This window comes from Numida meleagris, chromosome 8, assembly GCF_002078875.1.
Source record: "Numida meleagris isolate 19003 breed g44 Domestic line chromosome 8, NumMel1.0, whole genome shotgun sequence".
Lineage (NCBI taxonomy): Eukaryota > Metazoa > Chordata > Aves > Galliformes > Numididae > Numida > Numida meleagris.
Genome location: NC_034416.1, coordinates 11,319,021 through 11,337,640, shown reverse-complemented (window position 1 = coordinate 11,337,640; position 18,620 = coordinate 11,319,021). Strand labels below are relative to the sequence as shown.

Below are 18,620 nucleotides of genomic sequence, written 5' to 3'. Positions count from 1 at the left end.
CCCTTCGCGCTCCCGGAGCGCGCCCGCGGCGCCGTACGTTCCGCCGCCGCCCCGCCGCCGGCACCCGGATGTCCTCCGGGGCAGCTCCCGGTGCTTCGGCGCGGGGACGGTCCGTCGCGCCGTGCGCTTTCCTCGCCGTTCCGCGAGCGGCGCGGTCGGTTTGCCTCCCGCTGCTCCCTTTGTCAGCTGGGCGGCGCGGGGAGCGGAGCGGGGCCGCGTGCTGCGCCCCGAGCATCGTGACCCCCCGCGCGCCCCGCTCCTGCGGGCAGCCGTGAGTTCGGGGCTCCGTCTGACTCGCTCTGTGCGAGCTCATCCTGTAGTAGGGGCTTTTCAGGGAGGAGCCGGTTCGGAAACGCATTGAAACCGAGAGCTGATGCGAATCCCCAGGAAATGGGTGTTTGCTTACTTGCTCCGTAGGTGAAGCCGGACGCAGCACCTCGTGGCTGCTGGAGAGCACGAGCCCATCTGCAGCTTGAGTTGCCTTAGGCACGCTCCCCGGCCAGCACAGCCCGGCAAAGAGCTGGCTTCCTCCCATAAAACTTACCGGGATGTCCAATCCGTGCTGCGATTTGTTTACCCATCATTGTGCTGCTGTGTTGGCATCAGGGCGCTCGCCGCTGTCTCTTCGGTTGCAGCGGGATTGCATGCCGGTAACCAGCAGTGGTGCTCAGTGCCCTGCGCCGCTCCAGCTCCTGTCTGCAGTCATTGCTGAAAACACTTCTGTATGGGCTCACACCGAGGTCTGCAGACGTGTGTGTGTGTGTGTTTCTGCATGGGAAATCTGGGAGCGAACAAAGGATGTTTTTACCGCTTTCTTCGCGCTGTCATTGTCTGACGTCAGTACTTTGCTAATTGTGTTTCCCGGCTTTGCTCACCCGGTGCTGTTCTCGTGTATTTCGTTTGTAAACAGATGGAAGCTGAACTATGGCGCGTGGTCAAATCAGCGCCTTGTATCTGCTCTGATTTGCGGCAGAGCAGTTACACGTCCGGGCTGTATAAAGCACAGCAATTAGTGCGTGTGTTCAAAGGCTTTGCCTTCATGTGTCCTTTTTTTGCTCGATTTTTCAATGCAGTCACCTTGCCCTCTAACCACCCGTAGCTTATCCTTAGGGAAGTTGACATTTTGGGGTGTTTTAAGTCGTATTTCTTTACAACGCTGTGCCCGTTTCCGGAGGCTTTACGTGTTTTTCCTGTCTCGCAGCGAAGCGGTGCGTTTCGGATGATGGTGGTTCCTGGCAGCGCCCCGGTCATCCAGCAGGACCATGCTCTGGAGCCTGACATAGGGCGAGGGCCGACGCAGAGCTCCGCCATGGGGCCCGGCACCGAGCCTGCACCCGGCGAGGTGGGCCCGGAGCTGGAGGAGGTGCGGAAGCTGCAGGAGCTGGTGAGGAGGCTGGAGATCCAGAACCAGCACCTGAGGACCAGGAGTCGCAGGAGCTTGCTTGGCACAGCTCTGCCGAGCGAGATCCGCGCCGGCGTGGATAACCACGACTCCGGGCTCAGCGGGATGGAAATTAATAACAGCATCAACGCCATCGCTGAGAAGCAAGAATTGCAAATCATGGCGGATCTGCGCAGCAAACTGAGCAAAATCCGAAAAGAGGAGGGAGAGAACAACTGCTTCAAAAAAGACCTAGATGCCCAAATGCAGTACGGCTGCCTCAGTGCCGCTGGGGAGTTGTCTTCTGACACGTGTAAGGTGGAGATGAAGGCTGACGATAACGTCAGGTGTTCGTCACATGGGGATGGGAGCGACGGCACGGAGCTGATGGGAAACTTGGTCCTTGCAGGTACTGATCCCTCAGTTAAAATAAACCAACAGAATCCCAGCGAAAAGTGTGGAGATGTAGAAAGTCTTCTGAATAACACAGCTCTGGATGAAGTGAAAGTGCTAGAACTTGAGAACTGCAACGAAGAAGAAGATAGCTGGTATGTATTTTGGAACTTTGGCAGTGCGTAGAGTTTGCAGTGCTGAGTTCCTCTGATTGAACGTGCAGTCTTTATTTTTATTTTAAGGTATCAAGTGGTTCCTATACAGCAAGAATTTTTTCAGCAGCAAGAATGCAGCTTCCATCATTGATTGTTCTTATTTGTAAGACCTCTCTTCCTGAACATTTTTTTCCCCTGGATCAGTTGAGCTGTGAGGCTGAACTTTTCCCCCTTAAGCTGCTGAAGCATGCGTATAAAACTTCCTTTCCCCTTTAGCTTGTTTATGGGTAACGCAGTGAATTTTTAACCTTTTTATGCATAAGCGTCAATAAATAAGGTTTTGGTAGAACTACAGACACCTCAGACAGCTGGGAAGCTGTGGCTTTTGCTGGTATCTAAGACGACAGTCCGCTTCCATTTCCTGAATCTGGTTTCTTTGCAGTTAGCCGGTTTCTTTTGTTCGGAGACGTCATCTGAAACAGATCAATGATGTAATCCTTCACTGCCCTCACTTTGTGGGACCCCGCCAGCTGCCTCGCTTAGAGCCTGTCTGATAAACCAGCAGATGAATTTCCAGTGCTCTACTAGCTGAAGTTTGAGACTAATTCCTGCTCGTGCAGTAGCTGTGACTTAAGGATTTACCCAGAGTTCTTAAAATTAAAACTTTGTAGGATAGCCTCAGGGATCTGCAAATTGTGTCTCAGACTTGCTCAGCTGGAGATGAATCTGGCAGTGAAGATGGCATTCCGGATTGGTTGCTAAATACAAAACGAGTCTGAAAATTCATTAGTTCCTCTGAGGATAAACTTTTGTTTGTGGATAGAATGGAGCTCAGTAATTTAATGATGTCGCCTCAAATCTGAATTGCACATTTTATTCAAAAAACCGGGCAAAGCATTTTTGTGATGTCAAGGTGAGGGAAGGCTTATTTCCAGCATTAGTTTTGGAAAGGAATGTGTGAAGTTAGAAGTGCTTTTCTAAATTGATGCCTGTGGTTTTTCTGCTGGGCAGTCAGAACTAGGTTGTGTTGACAAAGAAAGCAGCCACAGCTGGGGCTCTGGCCGGGCACTCACCGCTGGGCAGCGGAGCCACTGAGTTCATTGATCTTTCCTTGAGTTGGTGGCTTATGTTCTTCTTTACCAAGAGTGAGAGTGGGGAGCTAAGAATGTTTGCAAAGTCAATAGGGAATGCCTGTGCTTATTGCTGAATATCCGAAATTCTCTTTGTATGCACGCCTCATGCACTGTGCAGATACGCACAGGGTCCTGTCAGCAGTATCCAGCTAGCAGTGGGTCTGTGAGCTTTTTTATTTTAAGAGAAAACCCTTAATGCTATACGGATTTAGGATCAACTTTAATAAGGTGGCTTTGCTGATTGGAGGGATTTTCTGCGGCCTGCACAGCAGTAAGAACTCCGATATGTCAAGCAGCGCATTAGTCAGAATGAATAGCTTACTGCATTGTTATTTTGGCAGTCAATTAAAACATTCTATGTAAGGAAAAAAAACCTGCAGCTGCCACTGAAGCTCATCGTGTATACTTGGGCATTTCTGACTTTGGGCTCGTATCTGGGAAGCTGAAGGAGGCTTCGTGTTCTCCCATCCCTGACACACCTGCATCGGCGCAGTCCCTCTGCCCGGCCCACCTTCCCGTCACTGCGGGGCACAGGCAGGCCTGGCCTTGTGCGCTGTGCAGGCAGGGCTGGGATGGGTGCGCGCAGTGAAACATGAGGTACGGCATCGCGCGCGGGGCCTGTAACTCGGTACTGCTGGGGCTCTGTCCCTTGACTTGTATCCTCGGGTCGCTTTCTCAAATAGCTCTTCAAAATTGTAAATCTCCCCGAAGCCGATCCAGCAGCCGTGGGTGGCCTGTGCTGCAGGGGGCCCTGCCCCGTGTTGGTTTCCAGCCCGCTCCTCATCCCTGTGTCAGCTCCCGAGCTGTGGGAGGGCAGAGGGGAGCTAACCAGATAGGCAGGCAAATTCTGCCTTGTTTCTCATCCCTGCCAGCCCCCCCCCTGCGTAACCACTGCGTTGTGTGTGTTTTCAGTGAATGTATGGCATTGTTGTTCATGAGCCGGTTTGTGTTTGGTGTTTTGTTACGCGTTCCTGTGCTGCCTGTTATGTGCTCTGCAGAGGGTCCCTCGCTTTCCTGGTCAGAGTCAGGAGAGATGTCACTGCTGTAAGCTGCTTGTACATCAGAGAGAGGCTCGGAGCTTCTGGTGAAGTTCCCTCCAATGGAGATGTGGTTTCTGCACGGAGTTCAGGCATTGCACCAACACAGTGTCCTGGAGACAGGGCTGGGGGAGAGCTGCAGTCTCAGTACGTTCTCCTGGGATCTTTCCTTGCCGACAACTGCATGAATTAGCAACAGAAACTTGCAAGCTTTCCAGACTTTTAAAAAGCTGCTGGGGGTATTTTAAGCTGTATCAGTTGCCTCTACTACGTTAAGGCATGGAGGACTTACAAACATTTCCCCGCTGCCTGCCTTGTTTTAACAGTGCACGATGCCTTTGCTTAGCTGCAGGAAGCCGTCCTGATGGTGGCTGTGATGCCTGCTCCCCTGCACTGCCGCAGCGTAAGGCACAAACCCGCTGCACCAGTGCTGCACGAGCTGCTCGGCACCGTGGCAGCACATGCAGTGGAGGGCTCGCAGCATCCCACACTGCCTTGTGATCACCTCACAGTGTCAGGAGATCAAACTAATGCCGTGTTCAGAGCTGCTTTGCCTTCGCGACTCGATTTTCGGCGTTTCGTTCAGGAGGGTTACTGAGCAGACAGACACGAAGAAGCAGTGCCTCTTCTGGGACTGGCTGTGCGGTGTCACTTTCCTCTCTGCAGATTCTGGTTCTTGGGCGTGACAGCTCAGACCGCTCTCTGAGCTAATTTGTGCTGTTTTGTGCGAGGATTTTTCTCCTTTCCTTTCTTGTGTCTGTCCTTCAAAGACCTGGGCGGTGTTGTTTCACCGCTCTTCTTGGTGTTTCTGTTGGGCAGCAGCGTTAGGTTTGACGCTGGAACAGTAGAAGCACAGTGGTAAGTGTGAATCAGCTGCCTCTGAAGGCTGATGTGGAAAGGAGCAGAAGGTGAGTGCCTTGAATTACATGCGATGTAGAGGAATTTAGGTGTACCTTCCACAGCTGCATCGTTCTGAAGGTTCTCCTTGCATCCCAGACGGGCACCACGTATGGTGTATTTGGAACAGCTATCGCTTCTAGTGCTGCAGGTGATGTATAATAAACCAAGCACGTGTTGTAACAGCCGGGGTTCATTTTGTTTTGGATTTAACTTAGAAATCGTTGAGTTACAGCTCTTTCTGCAATCGGAATTCTCATCTTGCGATCTGCAGGTGGACTGGTGTAAGTACTCTGTATGGCTCGGACCTTAATGGGCCGTCAGTGCTGGCTTGCCCTCTTATAACTGAACTGACGTGTTACTAAATCATGAAGAAGCTTTTTCAGCGAAGCGTGCAGTGTCAGAAAGTTGCCATAATAGTATTTCTGAGTTTCTTGAGGCCTTTCTTTAAGGCGGTATTTTCAAAATCAGCCGGGAGCGGTTAGTAGCTGCCATCCATCCTCCTGCAAAGTGAACCCCAAGAGAAAAATCTGTGGAGGATTTTCTGCTTTTAGTAAGCTGGAATATGTTGCAATAATAGAGTTTATCTGTTGGTGTCATGGAGCAGTCTGGAAGAGGCTGTGGTAGCGTGTTTTGTAAGTGAGCTGGGCGAGTGTGCTGCGGCCTTCCCCATAGCTGCTCAAAAGGAAAAGAGCGAAACTGAGGCAGGATTCCTTGGAAGACGTCTCTTAGAAATTGCCCGGCAGTGCTCTGAAAAATGGAGTTGTCCTTACTTAACTGAGTTTAGTTAATTTATAAGTGAGACCATCTGGGGCCGGTAGAGTTGTCAGCTGAGGAATGAGCCCTTGGCGGCCTGCAGGCTGCCCTCCCCTCCCCTCCTCTCCCCTCCCCCAGGTGCCATTGCTCTCAGCTGCTGTGGTCCTGAGGAGAAGCACCATGACAAGGAGCCTCTGAGGAGGAGCAGAGCAGTGCGAGGACTCCCCGAAGTAGAGCAAGGTTTTCTCCTGTAATCTAAAATCAGCAGAGAACGGCATGACCTGCTCTACGGAGGTTGCTGGCCTCTTTTTGGTTTGGTGGTTTTATGCTGCTGCTTCGGTCTGAACTGTGAAATAAACCCAGAGAGAGTTCTCTTTGTTCTCTTTTATTCAGTCTGAGCAGTTGTAATGCCCATTTGCCTGTGCAGAAGCAGCAAGATCTGTTCTTGAGGTCTGTCATAAAAGACAGGGTTGTACGTACAGGAATATTTGTGTTGACGTTTCTCAGTGTTTCCTTTGTTGATAGCGAAGTCGCTTTTGGAGCTCTTATTTTGCTTGTGGTCTTCTGTGAAGTTTGGTACCAACGAGCTCTGTGTGAGCTGTGGCTGCACAGACTGAATGAAGGCTGTTTGGGTGGAACGCTCGTGGTGAAGCAAGGGGTGTGTGGATGCATGCAGGGAGCTTACCTATCGACCTTTCCTGAGAGCAGCTGTGTGCTTCTGGAATGGTTAAGGTGCTGCTTTACACGTGATCAGCTGTAAGTCATCCAGACTGTAAGCTGATTAAATCTGGTTATACACAAGGCTTATCCTGTTTGTGTGTGCAGAATGATGCTAGGTACGTTACAGCTATCAAAAACTTAGCCTTTGGAAGAACTTGCTTCACATAGCAATAAAAAACCACACAGCGTACAGTTCATACTTTCTAATGGTTTGAAGATTTCTAAAGTTTTCAATTAAACGGTTTATCCCAATACAGAGCCATGCTTTTTGTGTGCGTTTAAACAAACCAACCATAAAAAGCCCTTAGACTTCTAAAAGAAGATGAGTGTGAAGATGGAATTAGCATCAGCTCCTCACCCTTACCAGCTTTGTCACGAGATGCTTTTTGGGTGGGAGAATTGGAGGAAGGGGTGATAGGCGATGGCCAGTAAGCCAAATGGAAATGGCTGCTCAGCAGCTTTGTATCAGCAGTAGTGGAGCATGCCAGGCTTGAAGCTTGCCTTCTGGCAGCTGTGATGTATTTCTCTGGGAAGCTGTCTCTAAATGAGTTTAACTGCCATGCTAATCAATTTGCTTTCCGGGTCATAGTTTGCGATTTAATCTTCTCCCTCTTCTTAGCTGGGATAACTTGTCTGTTGCTTCTGTAAGTGCTGCTCCTGTGGTTGTGTGCATGAGTTAATGAGCGCTGTTCCTGTCCCTTCCCTGTCCTCCTCAAGGCTGTATGTGTCCCCGAGGAGATCTGCTGCCAGCCAGAAGTCGGGCTCGCCTTTGCAGTGGTGCCGGCAGGTGCTGGACAATCCCAGCCCCGAGACAGAAGCCGCGTGCCGAACTCTTATCAGCAGGCTGGACCAAGGTACGTCAACTACGAGCATTGCTTCTTTCATTTCCACTTGCGTGCTTGCTATCCTTGAGGAGCAATAAAATGAAAGAGACGTGGAGTCTGCGGCTACTTCACTGCAGAATATCTGCAGAGACAGCACCTTGGGTTGCTGTGTTCTCGCTGTGTGTTTGTACAGCACCATGCGTTATCAGCTGGGGAAGGTAAGTTTGTTCTGCAAGCATTACAATGTCGTGTTGATTACAAGTGATAGACTAAACAACCGAGCTCTTGTGCCTTGCCTCTGTGCATCTTTTTATGCACAAATCCTAAATCCACTGAAACACATTTCAGGGTTTTCAAACTCCTGACTGAGGTCTTTCGACGCTTAAAGACCTTGAATATAAAAATACGTAGGAAAAAATGTGGTTTGGGGGTGGGTGATTATATTATATCCATCATTAAAGCTTTTCTATATAGAGAGTTCTAGTACGGCTGAGTGTTTCTAATGCTGATCGGTTTTGCTATCTCTTACTGTTATTACCTGGGTAAAGTAGTTGTCTGGTGCTAAGAACGTATGATAAAGAAATATTGAAATCTGTCACTTGAAGAAATGGTGTGAGTTGGGAAACGTTCTTCTTCCAGTTTTATCATCCCCTAAAATGGGGTGCAGGGATGTTCCTCAGAGCACAGAAGGAGCAATCCCATGTTAACAGTTCTCTGATGTAAAAGCTCTTAGAATGGACGCGTAGTCCGCTCCACAAAGAAGGAGGCTGTTTTATTTCTGTGTACCCATAGCACATCACCCGGAATCCATCTGGCAGGTGATCCCACCTTTGTCTTTTCAAATGTGCTCCTGGTTTGAATGTAAAGTGTGCGCTGAGCTGTAGGCAGTCAGGACCCTGACAGGTCTGCAAGGAACAAAGAACACGTTTCTGCGTTGTGTGTCTTTCTGTATCATACAGCTCTCCTACACAGGCAGCTGTTCAGCCTTGAAATGCCTGGTTTGAGATAACTGACCGTAGTTTGTTCTCAAACTGCTTCTATAAAACATCTGCACTTAAAGGAGCCTTTGCTTAAATTGTTGGTTAACTCTTTGCTTCCCCCTGAAACGTGCTGGGCTTTGTTGGTACTCCTGCTCCTTTTTAACTAAAACTGTTCATATTCATTGGCAGAGGGAGCCTACAGCTTTTTGCATAGTGAATCCTCATTGTGGGGGTTTGGTGGGCAGTTGGGACACGTGCAGATCACACGGAGAGTCATTGCCTGCATGCTCTAGCTGCAGATTTCCAAATTCACTGAGCGTGGATGTGCCGAGTTTTGCTGCCTGCCTTCTTTTGGAGTGTTTCTCTAACTCGCATGCAAGTCTGTGTGCTGAATGACTGTTCCAGAACGGCTGTTTTTCGTACTGACTTGCTCTCCTTTTAATCTGAAGTCACAGTTTTTTTTATAGATGGATGTTTTTGATTCCATCGCTGGGAATTCAGAATAAAACACAAAATTCAGCGATGCTCTTTCAATGAAGGTGGGGTGTGACGGTGAGGGGTACTTATGAAAAGGGCCATCTCTGAGGAGCAGCACTGAAACCCGCAGGAACGCGGAGCTGCCTGGACGCAGAGTTTGTCAGAAGTTATTCCTGGAACTGTCCAGCAGTGACAGAGCAAGGCAAAGGGGAGAGGGGGCCAAGGGAGCGGGCGCTGTTTGGCTGCCTGCGCCTTGCCCCCGCCACCAGCAGGATGCCTCCTTCCAAGTCTGTCTTCTGCCACGTTTAATAATCTTGTTTGACCTTATGCCTTTCTTTATCTTGTACCATTCGTTTGTAAACACAATGTGATAACCTTTGTGGCTTTTCTGTATTTTTTCCTTCTAGCCAGTAGATGGAAAAACCTGTATTGCAGTCCTCTGGCCTCACCAAGTGCACATAATTTGAATACAGACACAGGCTCCTGTAGCAATGCACTAAACTCTCCTGGGCATCTCAAATCGACTAACAAAGCACTACTAACCTGTGGCAGCTCAGGTATGGCATGACAGTAGAGCAGTGCAACCTGTGGTGTTTAAAATGCAAGGAGTGTTACTAATGGACACAGGGAAAAACTGTCAAGAGCTGTAAGTCCACCCGTGGGGTTTTCTCACTTTAATTTGCTGTCTTACCCAGGTTTAATCTATTACATGGGAGAGAACCTCCTTGCATGCTAAATGTCTCGTAGCTATTTGGTGGTTTTGTTTTCAGAGCATTTAATATGTTTTTAAACTGACTGACTTTGGTCTTGAGTAATGTTATCACACGTAGGTATTAGTTATACAAAGTAACTTGGATTCTGTTTTATTTTGGTGTTTGTTTGTTATTTTTTTTCTGGTAAAACTTGTGAAGCTTCTTTTGAAAATACTGGTTAATATGGGCAACAAAAAAAGCAGCCTTGTGCTTTGACAGAGAAAGCACAGCTTCCAGGGCATGCCTTTAAATGGGGAGAGTGAACAAAAGCACTAGGCACACACAGCAGAAGCTCTCCATCAGACTTGGCTGTGTTTGGGGTAGGATTTCCTAACTCAGAGGCAACTCCAACAAAATTCCTGTTGGAAGGCTGTATTAGGTATAACAACAAAGCTGCTCCTTGGTGCCTTGGCCTCTAGACAGCATTTGTTGGTAAGCTGCTGCCTGGAGGGTCCATGCAGGCTCTGTCCAGGAGCATCATTTGTCCCGATGCAGTTCACAGTCTGTTTAAGTCAAAAAGCTTTGCCTCTTGGCTCCTTATCAAAAGAATCTTCCATGTTTTTGGTTTTTTTTTTCCTCCTCTTTTCTTTTGTGGAGATCACTGTATCCTAATTTGCATGTTTCAAAACAAAGCACGCTAACAGTTTCTGGCTTGAAACTCGATGTGGAACGAACCTTTTCCAAAACAACCGAGTGCCTTGCAGATGTTTGCTTTCCCAGCTGCAGGAGATCTGCTGTAAATAGAAGCAAGCACAGACCTCTGTTTTGTAAACAGAAGTACACCTGGTTGTATGTGCAAGTTGAATTCTCTGGGGAAAAGAGCTCGAAATCAATTTCTTTTATCTGTAATAAAAGAAAGGCTCCCTGTCTTTCATACGAGGTTGGTTGGTATCAGGGTTTAAAGCTAGCTATATGGCCTCGTCATTCTCATATCAAACAGTTACTGATGTTCCAGACTGAAGTGTCTGTGCAAATCCTGAGCTCCTTCATCCCCGTGTGAAGCTGAAGTTGTCAAGAGTGTTGTGTGAACGGGAGGGGAGGGCAGGGCAGGCTGCTTCCCTGCACACTGTGCCTGACTTCACCTTCCCACCCGTTCCTTGCAGCTGAGAGCACGTAACGTGTGGACATGCTCATAGAGCTCAGAGTTCACTTCCAACCTGATTGACTTGGATCAGATTGTTTTCCCGTGGAAATGTTTTTCTACCTTGTCTGCAGGCAGCAATCAAATGTCGCCAGCAGATCCAGGCAGTCACCAGGATACGGAACCTTGGAGTTTTTTCTGAGCAGTTATCTGCATACAGATGTGTACTCTGCTTTAAAATAACTCAGTCTTATCCTGGTATTCCTCCAGCTTTTGCCCTGCGGAGCTGTTCTGCTGGCCGATGACAATGTGACAGGAGGAACTCTTTCTTTACCTCACGTTTCTTACAGATTTTATTATTAATGTAGTTTTGTCAACTGAATGAAACACTTGAAAGGCAATTGATGAATGATTCTTACAGTCTAAAAAATTGTCCTTCATTTCTTTTTTACTGAGATGATTTTCTGTGCTTCTATTGCCACCGAGCACTTCAAAATAATATCAGTGTCTAAATTTGAACTCTGCCAACTGTTCCAAGCTGTACCATGCACAGGAGTGGTATGGAACTAATACAAGTTAAGTCCGTCGCCCTTTCCTGGCTTTGAATTGGTGTGCAGCGCTCAGAGCTCTGTCGTTAGCTGTTGCTTGCATCAGAGCACTTCAGCCTTCCACTTTTAATCAGAGTGAAGTGTTTCTGCAGCACCTGAAGTTACTTGTTATACTGCATCCTACGGGTGCAGTCCTCAGTATTAAGTTCAGTCTTAATGCTGGAGAGCCTTGCTCTGGAGGGCATCACACACTGTGTAATGCACGCACACAGGCCCTACACCACAGTCACATTTCTACTTCTGCAGTCTATGAGCGTCTTGGAACTGGGGAATTGTTACGTGCTAGCAGGTAACATGCTGCCCTTGATGATTATGATGATATTTTAAAAATTAGTATTTTAAAGGAAAGTTATTTGCTCCTCTTTCTCATGCCTGACTCATGGCAAGCTTCGCTGGGAGGAAGATCCTTCCAGTTTGGGTTTTGTAAAGGTTTCGTCACCTGTAACGTCTTATACTGTAAGAAAGAGAATGCAGTTAATGACAGGAGGAAAGAAACAGACGAACCTGAAGAATCAGGAGGAGGAAATCCCACGTGAACTGTGCTTTACACAAGCAGTTTGCATGGCTGATTTGTGAGGTTCCGCAGTGTGAAAGCCGCTTGGATCCTTTTACTCCCTCGGTTGCTCACTGACACCCTGGCAGACACTTCTGCACCTTCTGCTTAATATCCAGATCGGTGGCTGCCCATCTCAGAACAGGCAGAACGAGTGAATACTGACCTTGGAAAAAAGATTTCTAAGCTCAAACTTAGCAGTAACATCTCTGCTGCCTTCTGTTCAGAAGGTGGCAGATTTCTCCCTACACAAAGACCATCTCCTCCTTAAAACCGCAGGTTAAAAGCGTTGTGTTCTTGTGGCACTGCTAACTTCTTCGTTATTTCCAGCAGACCTCAACTTTGTAACTGCACTGGGTATTAGTACAGGGATAAATGCTCTTCTGCTCATTCCTGTTTTGTGTGTGGATGTCTGAATGCCCGTTCTGTTCTTCCTCTTCCCTCCTGAAGGTTACTTGAGCATGCATTCTGCACTGAGCTCACAGTCATCTGTGGACAGCGAGCTGAGCACATCTGATGACTCCATCTCTATGGGATATAAGCTGCAGGACTTGACCGATGTCCAGGTTATGGCACGCCTTCAGGAAGAAAGTACGTGACAGCGATTTCCTATGCGGTACAGTTTTAGAATTGGAGAGAAAAGTTGGTGCATTTCAACTGTTCTCTCTTCCCCCAACAACAAAAGGGCTTAATGGATCATTTGAAATGTTTGTGCTTTGCAAGGGCTTCCTTCTAAAAACCCACAGCCACAAATTGCCACTTAAACTTAGCTGTGGAGCAGTGTTCTCAAGATGCCACTTCTTAAAGCAGACAATAGTCTTGAAGGTGTTATCCAAAATCCCAGCTGTGTTTAACATAGCAGCAGCCTTCAAAGTGTTCTATCCCAGACTGCCTCTCAAACTCAGGTGGTGTTTCGTGAGTGAGTGTTTCAGGGCAGTGGCAGCAGCTGCCTGCAGTTGCCGATCTGGTTGCTGTAACCTTGCTTAGCCAACACAAGCGGGCGTGCAGCTGCAGCGTGTGTAGGTTTGGGGAAGGGATCCAGCTGAAAAAATAACCCAGCTAGGTGGGTTATTTAGTGGATTATATATTAGTGGATCCTTGTAAAATCATTTATTTTTCTGAGGTAAGTTGCCTGACTGCAGTCTGCAGTCACACTGGAAGCTGGCTGGAGCACTGACTGTTACAGGCTGTGTTTTTCACAGAAGGTGCCAGTTGTGTTTGCTGCTGTGCTGAGTAAAACCTGGAGTTTGAGAGCGCTAAAACTGAAAGAGCTGAAGTTATGGTTTAAGCTCTCCTCTGCTAAAATGCTCAGGGAACAGCTCTGCAAATTTAACCAAGTGTGAAGTGTGTCCGTGTCACAGAGCGTGGGGATTTCAGGGCCCTGACGCAGCTCCCATTAAATCACTGGTGAATTGCTGTTGGCCTCGGTGTGATTTGAATAAGGTCTGAATTGAAGATCCAGGTGGAACAGTTGGATCTGTCGTTCTCTGCAAAGTCATCATTGATTTGATTCACAGGAGATAAGAATGAAGTTCCGTTTTCCTTTTGATGCATGCTTCCTTTTAGAACTGTGCCTTCATAAACATAAGAAATATGAAGGTACAGTAATTGGAATACGGGATCACAAAGCAGAAGACATGAGATGCTGTTACCATTTCACGAGCCCTGAGTGCAGCTGAGGACAAATCCTGTTAAAATGAACAAAGCGAGGAATGGCCCTTTTTAAACCTGAGAATGTGCTTATGCTTTGTGACCACTTAAAAATACATATAGCTCAGAGAAATCCTGTCACATCACCAAGTTTCCTTCCCATGAGGCAGGAAAAAATTGCTTTGTCTTCACAATGATGACGCTGTTCACATTGCAGAGAGAAAGGAGTTTTTCAGAATGTGAACCAGCTCATTGTCCAAATGCCCATTCAAGCAGTTTGCTGAGTGAGCTACTGGTAAGAAGTGGCTTGTGTTCTGTTAGGCAAGAAAGCTTCTGTAAAGGCACCAGGTGGGTGAGGAGCTGGAAGGAAGGCGGGTGGATGCGCACAAGGGAAAGCAGGCGTTGATTCACTTGGAAACGTTCAAATCTTTGCTTCAACCTGTTGAAATGCCGGTGGGTGCATAATTAATTGCACTAAAACGGTCATCCTGTAAATTAGACTCGTGTGTGTATTTTACCTAACAGCTAGCATGGTAATGCATAGTTTGCAAGCGCTGCGACTCATGTATGTGACATAAGGAGTAATGTGGGTCATTTTGAATATATTAACCCTTTGCTGCAATGAAACAGTACTGATACAGGCGACACTGTTCCAGCGTAGAGAACCAATACGCTGAGAATGCCTTCACTAAGATAGTTCTATTAGCTCGGCTCTCCTTCCAGGGCGAAATGAATGACCAGAGGAAGCACGGCTTCCGATCTAGCGTTGCCTGTGGGTAGGGCAGTTTTGCTGTGAGGTCGGCTGACTTGGAGCTGCGTTGCCGCCCGCCTGCAGGTCTCCGCCAGGACTGTGCCTCCAGCTCGGCGTCCGTGTCGCGCCGCAGCTCCAGTGCCTCGCTGCACTCCCTGCGGAGGGGCACCTACAGCGACCAGGAGTTCGATACGTACAGCCTGGAGGACGAGGACGACTACGACTGTTCCCTGTCGTACCGCAGCGCTCACAGATACTCGCCTTCTCCGCTCAGCTCCCCCAGATGTCAGTCCCCTTCTTCCAGTGCAGACTATAGCAGGGCGTCCGCTTCCCGTATCCGTCCCCCGCGGAGATCTGTGCAAAGCCCGATGCAAGACCGGCTGAAGTATGCCAACAGCGAAGGTAAGCCAGCCATGAGCTTTCGATGTCAGTTATTTAAAACGTGTGTCTGTTTTGAAGTGTTCATTTCAAAAGTGCTGCTATTTACTGGGAATAGTTGATTGGAATTAATTACGCACCTGTCTACGTTAAGTACGGGGGTTTTTCTAGGAATAGTCCAAGCCATCATACATCTCGGTTGCTACCAGAAGCAGCAAATGGTGAACTTGCTCTTGATTTCAGAGGAGATGCGCCACAGCATGCCCAACCTGGCCAGGACGAGCCTTCGAGCTTTGGAGTCTGTGAGGAGCAGTCGGAGCTTGGAGTCGGATCTGCAGGTGCCAAGCAATCGACTTTCAAGAATTCAGCAACCATCAGCAAGTCAGTGCAATGTTTTCTACACACTGCTGTAGTGGATATCTTTTCCTTTTCCTTTCTGTTTAAACCTTCCCAACTGTAGCAGAAATGCTAAGTCACAGCCTGAACCAGTGATGGAGCACCTGGTGGGAAGGCAGGGCCAACCCAGGGGAGCTCAGGTGCATGCAATGAACTTGAGTGACCAGAAGGGGTGGAGCCAGGATCCACCCCTTCCCAGACCTCATTTAAGGGTTGGCAGTGGAGGTAAAGGGATCTCTCTGGAGATCCCTGCCTACCTGAGGCCTTCCAAAGGCGAGCAAATTTTCTCCCTTTGTTTCTGTGTCCTTGGCTGCTGCATTTGGGCTTAACTTCATTTGCTGCAGCCACGGACTTTTCTGCCCTGCTGTTATCACTACACTTTCCATCACATTATAGTGTTAAACTGACAAAAAAACGGGGCCCTTAAGGGGCTCAGTACCCTCACGTGTTCTTAAAATACTGAGTGATTCTTTGTCATTCCATTTCCAGGTCTGGCTCCCAGTAAGCTCAGGTATTCCTCCAGTGCAGGGCAGTCTCCCCTGACAGTGCGGCAACCCATGAAGGCTGGGTCATGCACAAACTCTCTGTTAACGCCCAGGCAGCCGGTGAAAGCTTGCAGTTACACAGCTCCCGTTAGCGGAGTTCGAAAGCCCCAGGCTTCTTCACTGAGCGCGGGCTCTTCCAGCAGCAGTTCCACTACTAGAAGCATGGTTACTGTGGCAAAAAATTCACCCATGAAAGCACGCACATCTGTTGGAGGAGCTTCAGTGCCCAAGAGCAAGCTGACGCCGCCGTCCAAGAGGTGAGACTTTAAACCTTGCAGGCTTGAATCTCTGCCTTTATCTCACAGATTAGGAACTTCTTTAATAGAGCGAGATTCATTTTGGATTTCTTTTAAAGAGTGCCATGAATATAGTGTTGAGTCAGAGCTACTGATTATGTCTTAAAAGCCAGTTGTCTGGGAAAATGGTGAATCACGGGCTCAACTTTATTGGTGTAAGAAATGAACATCATGGCATATTTTCATTTGGTGCATGCCTCTGGCTTTAGGAAGGGAAACATCCTCCCAAAAGATTAATAAATGCTCTTTATTGGTAACAGAACAGCCTCCCCAGATGCCTCACTTCGATTCCTCCATCTTTAGCTAGGACATTCTCCAAGGCCCACTGAGTTTTTAGGAGAATCTGGAAAGTAGGTATAATAGACATATACTTAGGACAAACCTTGATTATTTGTCCTGTATCACTACAGTGTCTTCATACCCTTTTCAAAAGGGTGAAAGCCAAACCCAAAGTATCCCTAACCCGTAATTTGTGTTCTTGTTGTACAAGGAACTGATTTAGAGGCTGTATTTTAACTCAGCATGTTGCTATTGGATTGTTTTTTAACGATAATTCTTAACTCTTTAGCTTTTATGACTGGATACTTAAATATTTAAGCAGTGGATATCTGAAGTCTGTAGACAGTCTAAAGCAGCAGTTCCTTAAACTCTTTATTCCTTAAAGCAGCCTCTAAAATGGTTGTACCAACTACATGCATGGAGTGCTTTGTGCCATTAGAGCTAGGTGTTCTCTCATTCCATCGTCCCCAGCCATCTGCTGTACTCAGGTGTGTGGCAAATCCCCTACCCAACTGCCAAAAGCTTCCTTTATTTACAGCTATTTGCAGTGCAATTTTAATGTAAACTTTTAATGGGAAATTAAGTTGATTCAACATCAGATTGATAAGCAATATTGTGTTCTGACCTTCTGATGTGTAGGTGTCCCTTTCTAGCCTGAAGTTGACCTGTTTTGTATCTACTTGAAAACAAAACACAATACTCTCGTGGTAATTGAAGTGCTTAACTTGTAGCAGTACTCTGTATACAGCCTGATTATATTTCATGGATTTAGTCACACTTGCCAGAAGAATGTATTTATTCTGACCTCTGGCATGAGGAAAAACTCACACAGTGCTCATAATGTAGCACAGCAGGTTAAATGTGTCACTGCTGAAGTGGCTGCAGCAGCTTACCTAAGGCAGGCAGGTGCTGACATTGTCCTAAGGCAGCTGCTGTGAGAGCCCAGCCTTAAGCTGAAGCCTCAAACACGTCGCTGTGTGCATCAGCAGGTCACTGGGAATGTTGTTTCTTGTCGCTGTGAGTGATTCTTTGTCTCCCAAACCAGGTTTCTTCAATCAGCAAAGGCCATTCCGAACACTGCGGACGATTCCTGGAAGGACGGGTGTTACTGACACAACCCAAAGCCGATGCACTGCCAAACACCTCTGTGAAGCAGAACCCCAGCTGGCTGGGCTTGAGAACATTATTTTAAAACGATATTCTATTTGAGAGACCCATCGCGTTGGGACCGATGTACATAGTTCCTCTCCTCTTGAATGCAAACTGTCCTTGCCTTCCACCACTCTGGCATGAGCCTGTCCTCCGAGCGGTAGAACAGACAACTGCTTTACTGTGCTCCCACTGTTCAAAATGTTACCCAAATGAGTCTTCCTACGAAGACTGAGAAGAGCCTTATTTCATAGTAACCTCTATGTGCAGCCCTTCGGAAGGCCTGTCGCAGCAAACAACTTCTTATGACCTGCTCCTGAGGATGCCTGCTTAACGAGGCTGCTGGGTGTCCTGCTTGGGCCACAAAGCAGCTTCCAGCAGCTGCTAGGGCACGTTTCACAGCAGTGGCAGGGGGAGACTAGAAATAGCTGTCTAGGTGTTAGAAGTAAGACTTTTTAACTTCAACCCGGTGTACTCTGATATTCGTTTGAAACAACTTTTTTTTTTTTTACTTCTGTATAGAATGTATTTCTGCTAATTTTTATTGTGTGTTCTAGGAGACGAAGCAGGTTTTTATAACTGTAGTATACTTCAAGCTGTTGCATTCAAGCGTGTGCATCTCAGTTCAGAAGCGCAGGAGCAGTACACAATATTTGTGTGGGTTTGCAAGCAGCCAGTTGCAGGGACAGGGGATGCTCTTTGGGAACTGCTGTTTGTCACCATCTTCGTAGCTCAGAGGAGGAAGCTAACAAACACCAGTTACAGGTGAACTCTTGAAAAAAAGAGCTCCCCTGACTGATTTGACTTGAAGTGTTTCCCTTTGATCTTTCAGCTCGCCCCTAACTGCCCTCATTTTTGTAGAAGTTTTTCTACTGCCTCTTTGGCTATGAAGGATTCTGTTTCAACGTCCTTCTCCTCAGCAAGTGCTGGAGGCTCTGAATTCCGTCTTAGTACACAAAATATGCACTGATAGCAACGTTCTCCCTGCCATCAATGTGATTTTGATAGTGTAGTTTAATAAAATGTTATGGTGCTGAAATAGATCTGCCTTACTCAAACAGTGAGCCTCTCTGAGTGTTTCTGTGCTAGGAATGAGGCTGCAGAAGTCTGCTTCCATCCGTCACCTCTTTCAAGAGCCTTCCACTGGAGACCTGTTTACATAGGGAGAGCTTTGTGATGTGAGTATTGATATTTACCTTTCAGCTCCTTGGATTTCCTAACAGTGAGGTAGTTTTAGCAAAGGAAAACAATTCACAGCATTCAGTTCATGCCTTTTTAGAACATCCAGAAGGGGCCTCAGCAAAACAAAGTATGTGAAGCAATACTCGCAACTTGGAAGCCGCTCAGGCTTTGCGGTGACCTCTTTGCACTGTTTGCTTTAGAAGAGACAGTTGTATTAAATTAATGAGTATCAGACTAGCTCTCGTGT

The 18,620-nt window shown here is 47.5% G+C and overlaps 1 protein-coding gene across 3 annotated transcripts; it reads left to right on the top strand.

Moving 5' to 3' along the window:
- LOC110403464 (SLAIN motif-containing protein-like) lies at positions 91-18,249 on the top strand. 3 transcript variants are annotated; one of them, XM_021406666.1, is made up of 10 exons: positions 92-740; positions 1,202-1,694; positions 1,791-1,929; positions 7,190-7,326; positions 9,161-9,310; positions 12,198-12,338; positions 14,233-14,550; positions 14,770-14,907; positions 15,412-15,724; positions 17,088-18,249. In XM_021406666.1, the coding sequence occupies exons 1-10, from the start codon at positions 549-551 to the stop codon at positions 17,152-17,154; spliced, it is 2,088 nt and encodes a 695-aa protein (XP_021262341.1). In that variant the 5' UTR covers positions 92-548; the 3' UTR covers positions 17,155-18,249. The 3 variants fall into 3 exon arrangements, with proteins under 3 accessions (XP_021262342.1, XP_021262341.1, XP_021262340.1); XM_021406665.1 differs by having other exon boundaries at positions 96-740; positions 1,202-1,929; XM_021406667.1 differs by lacking the exon at positions 9,161-9,310 and having other exon boundaries at positions 91-740; positions 1,202-1,929.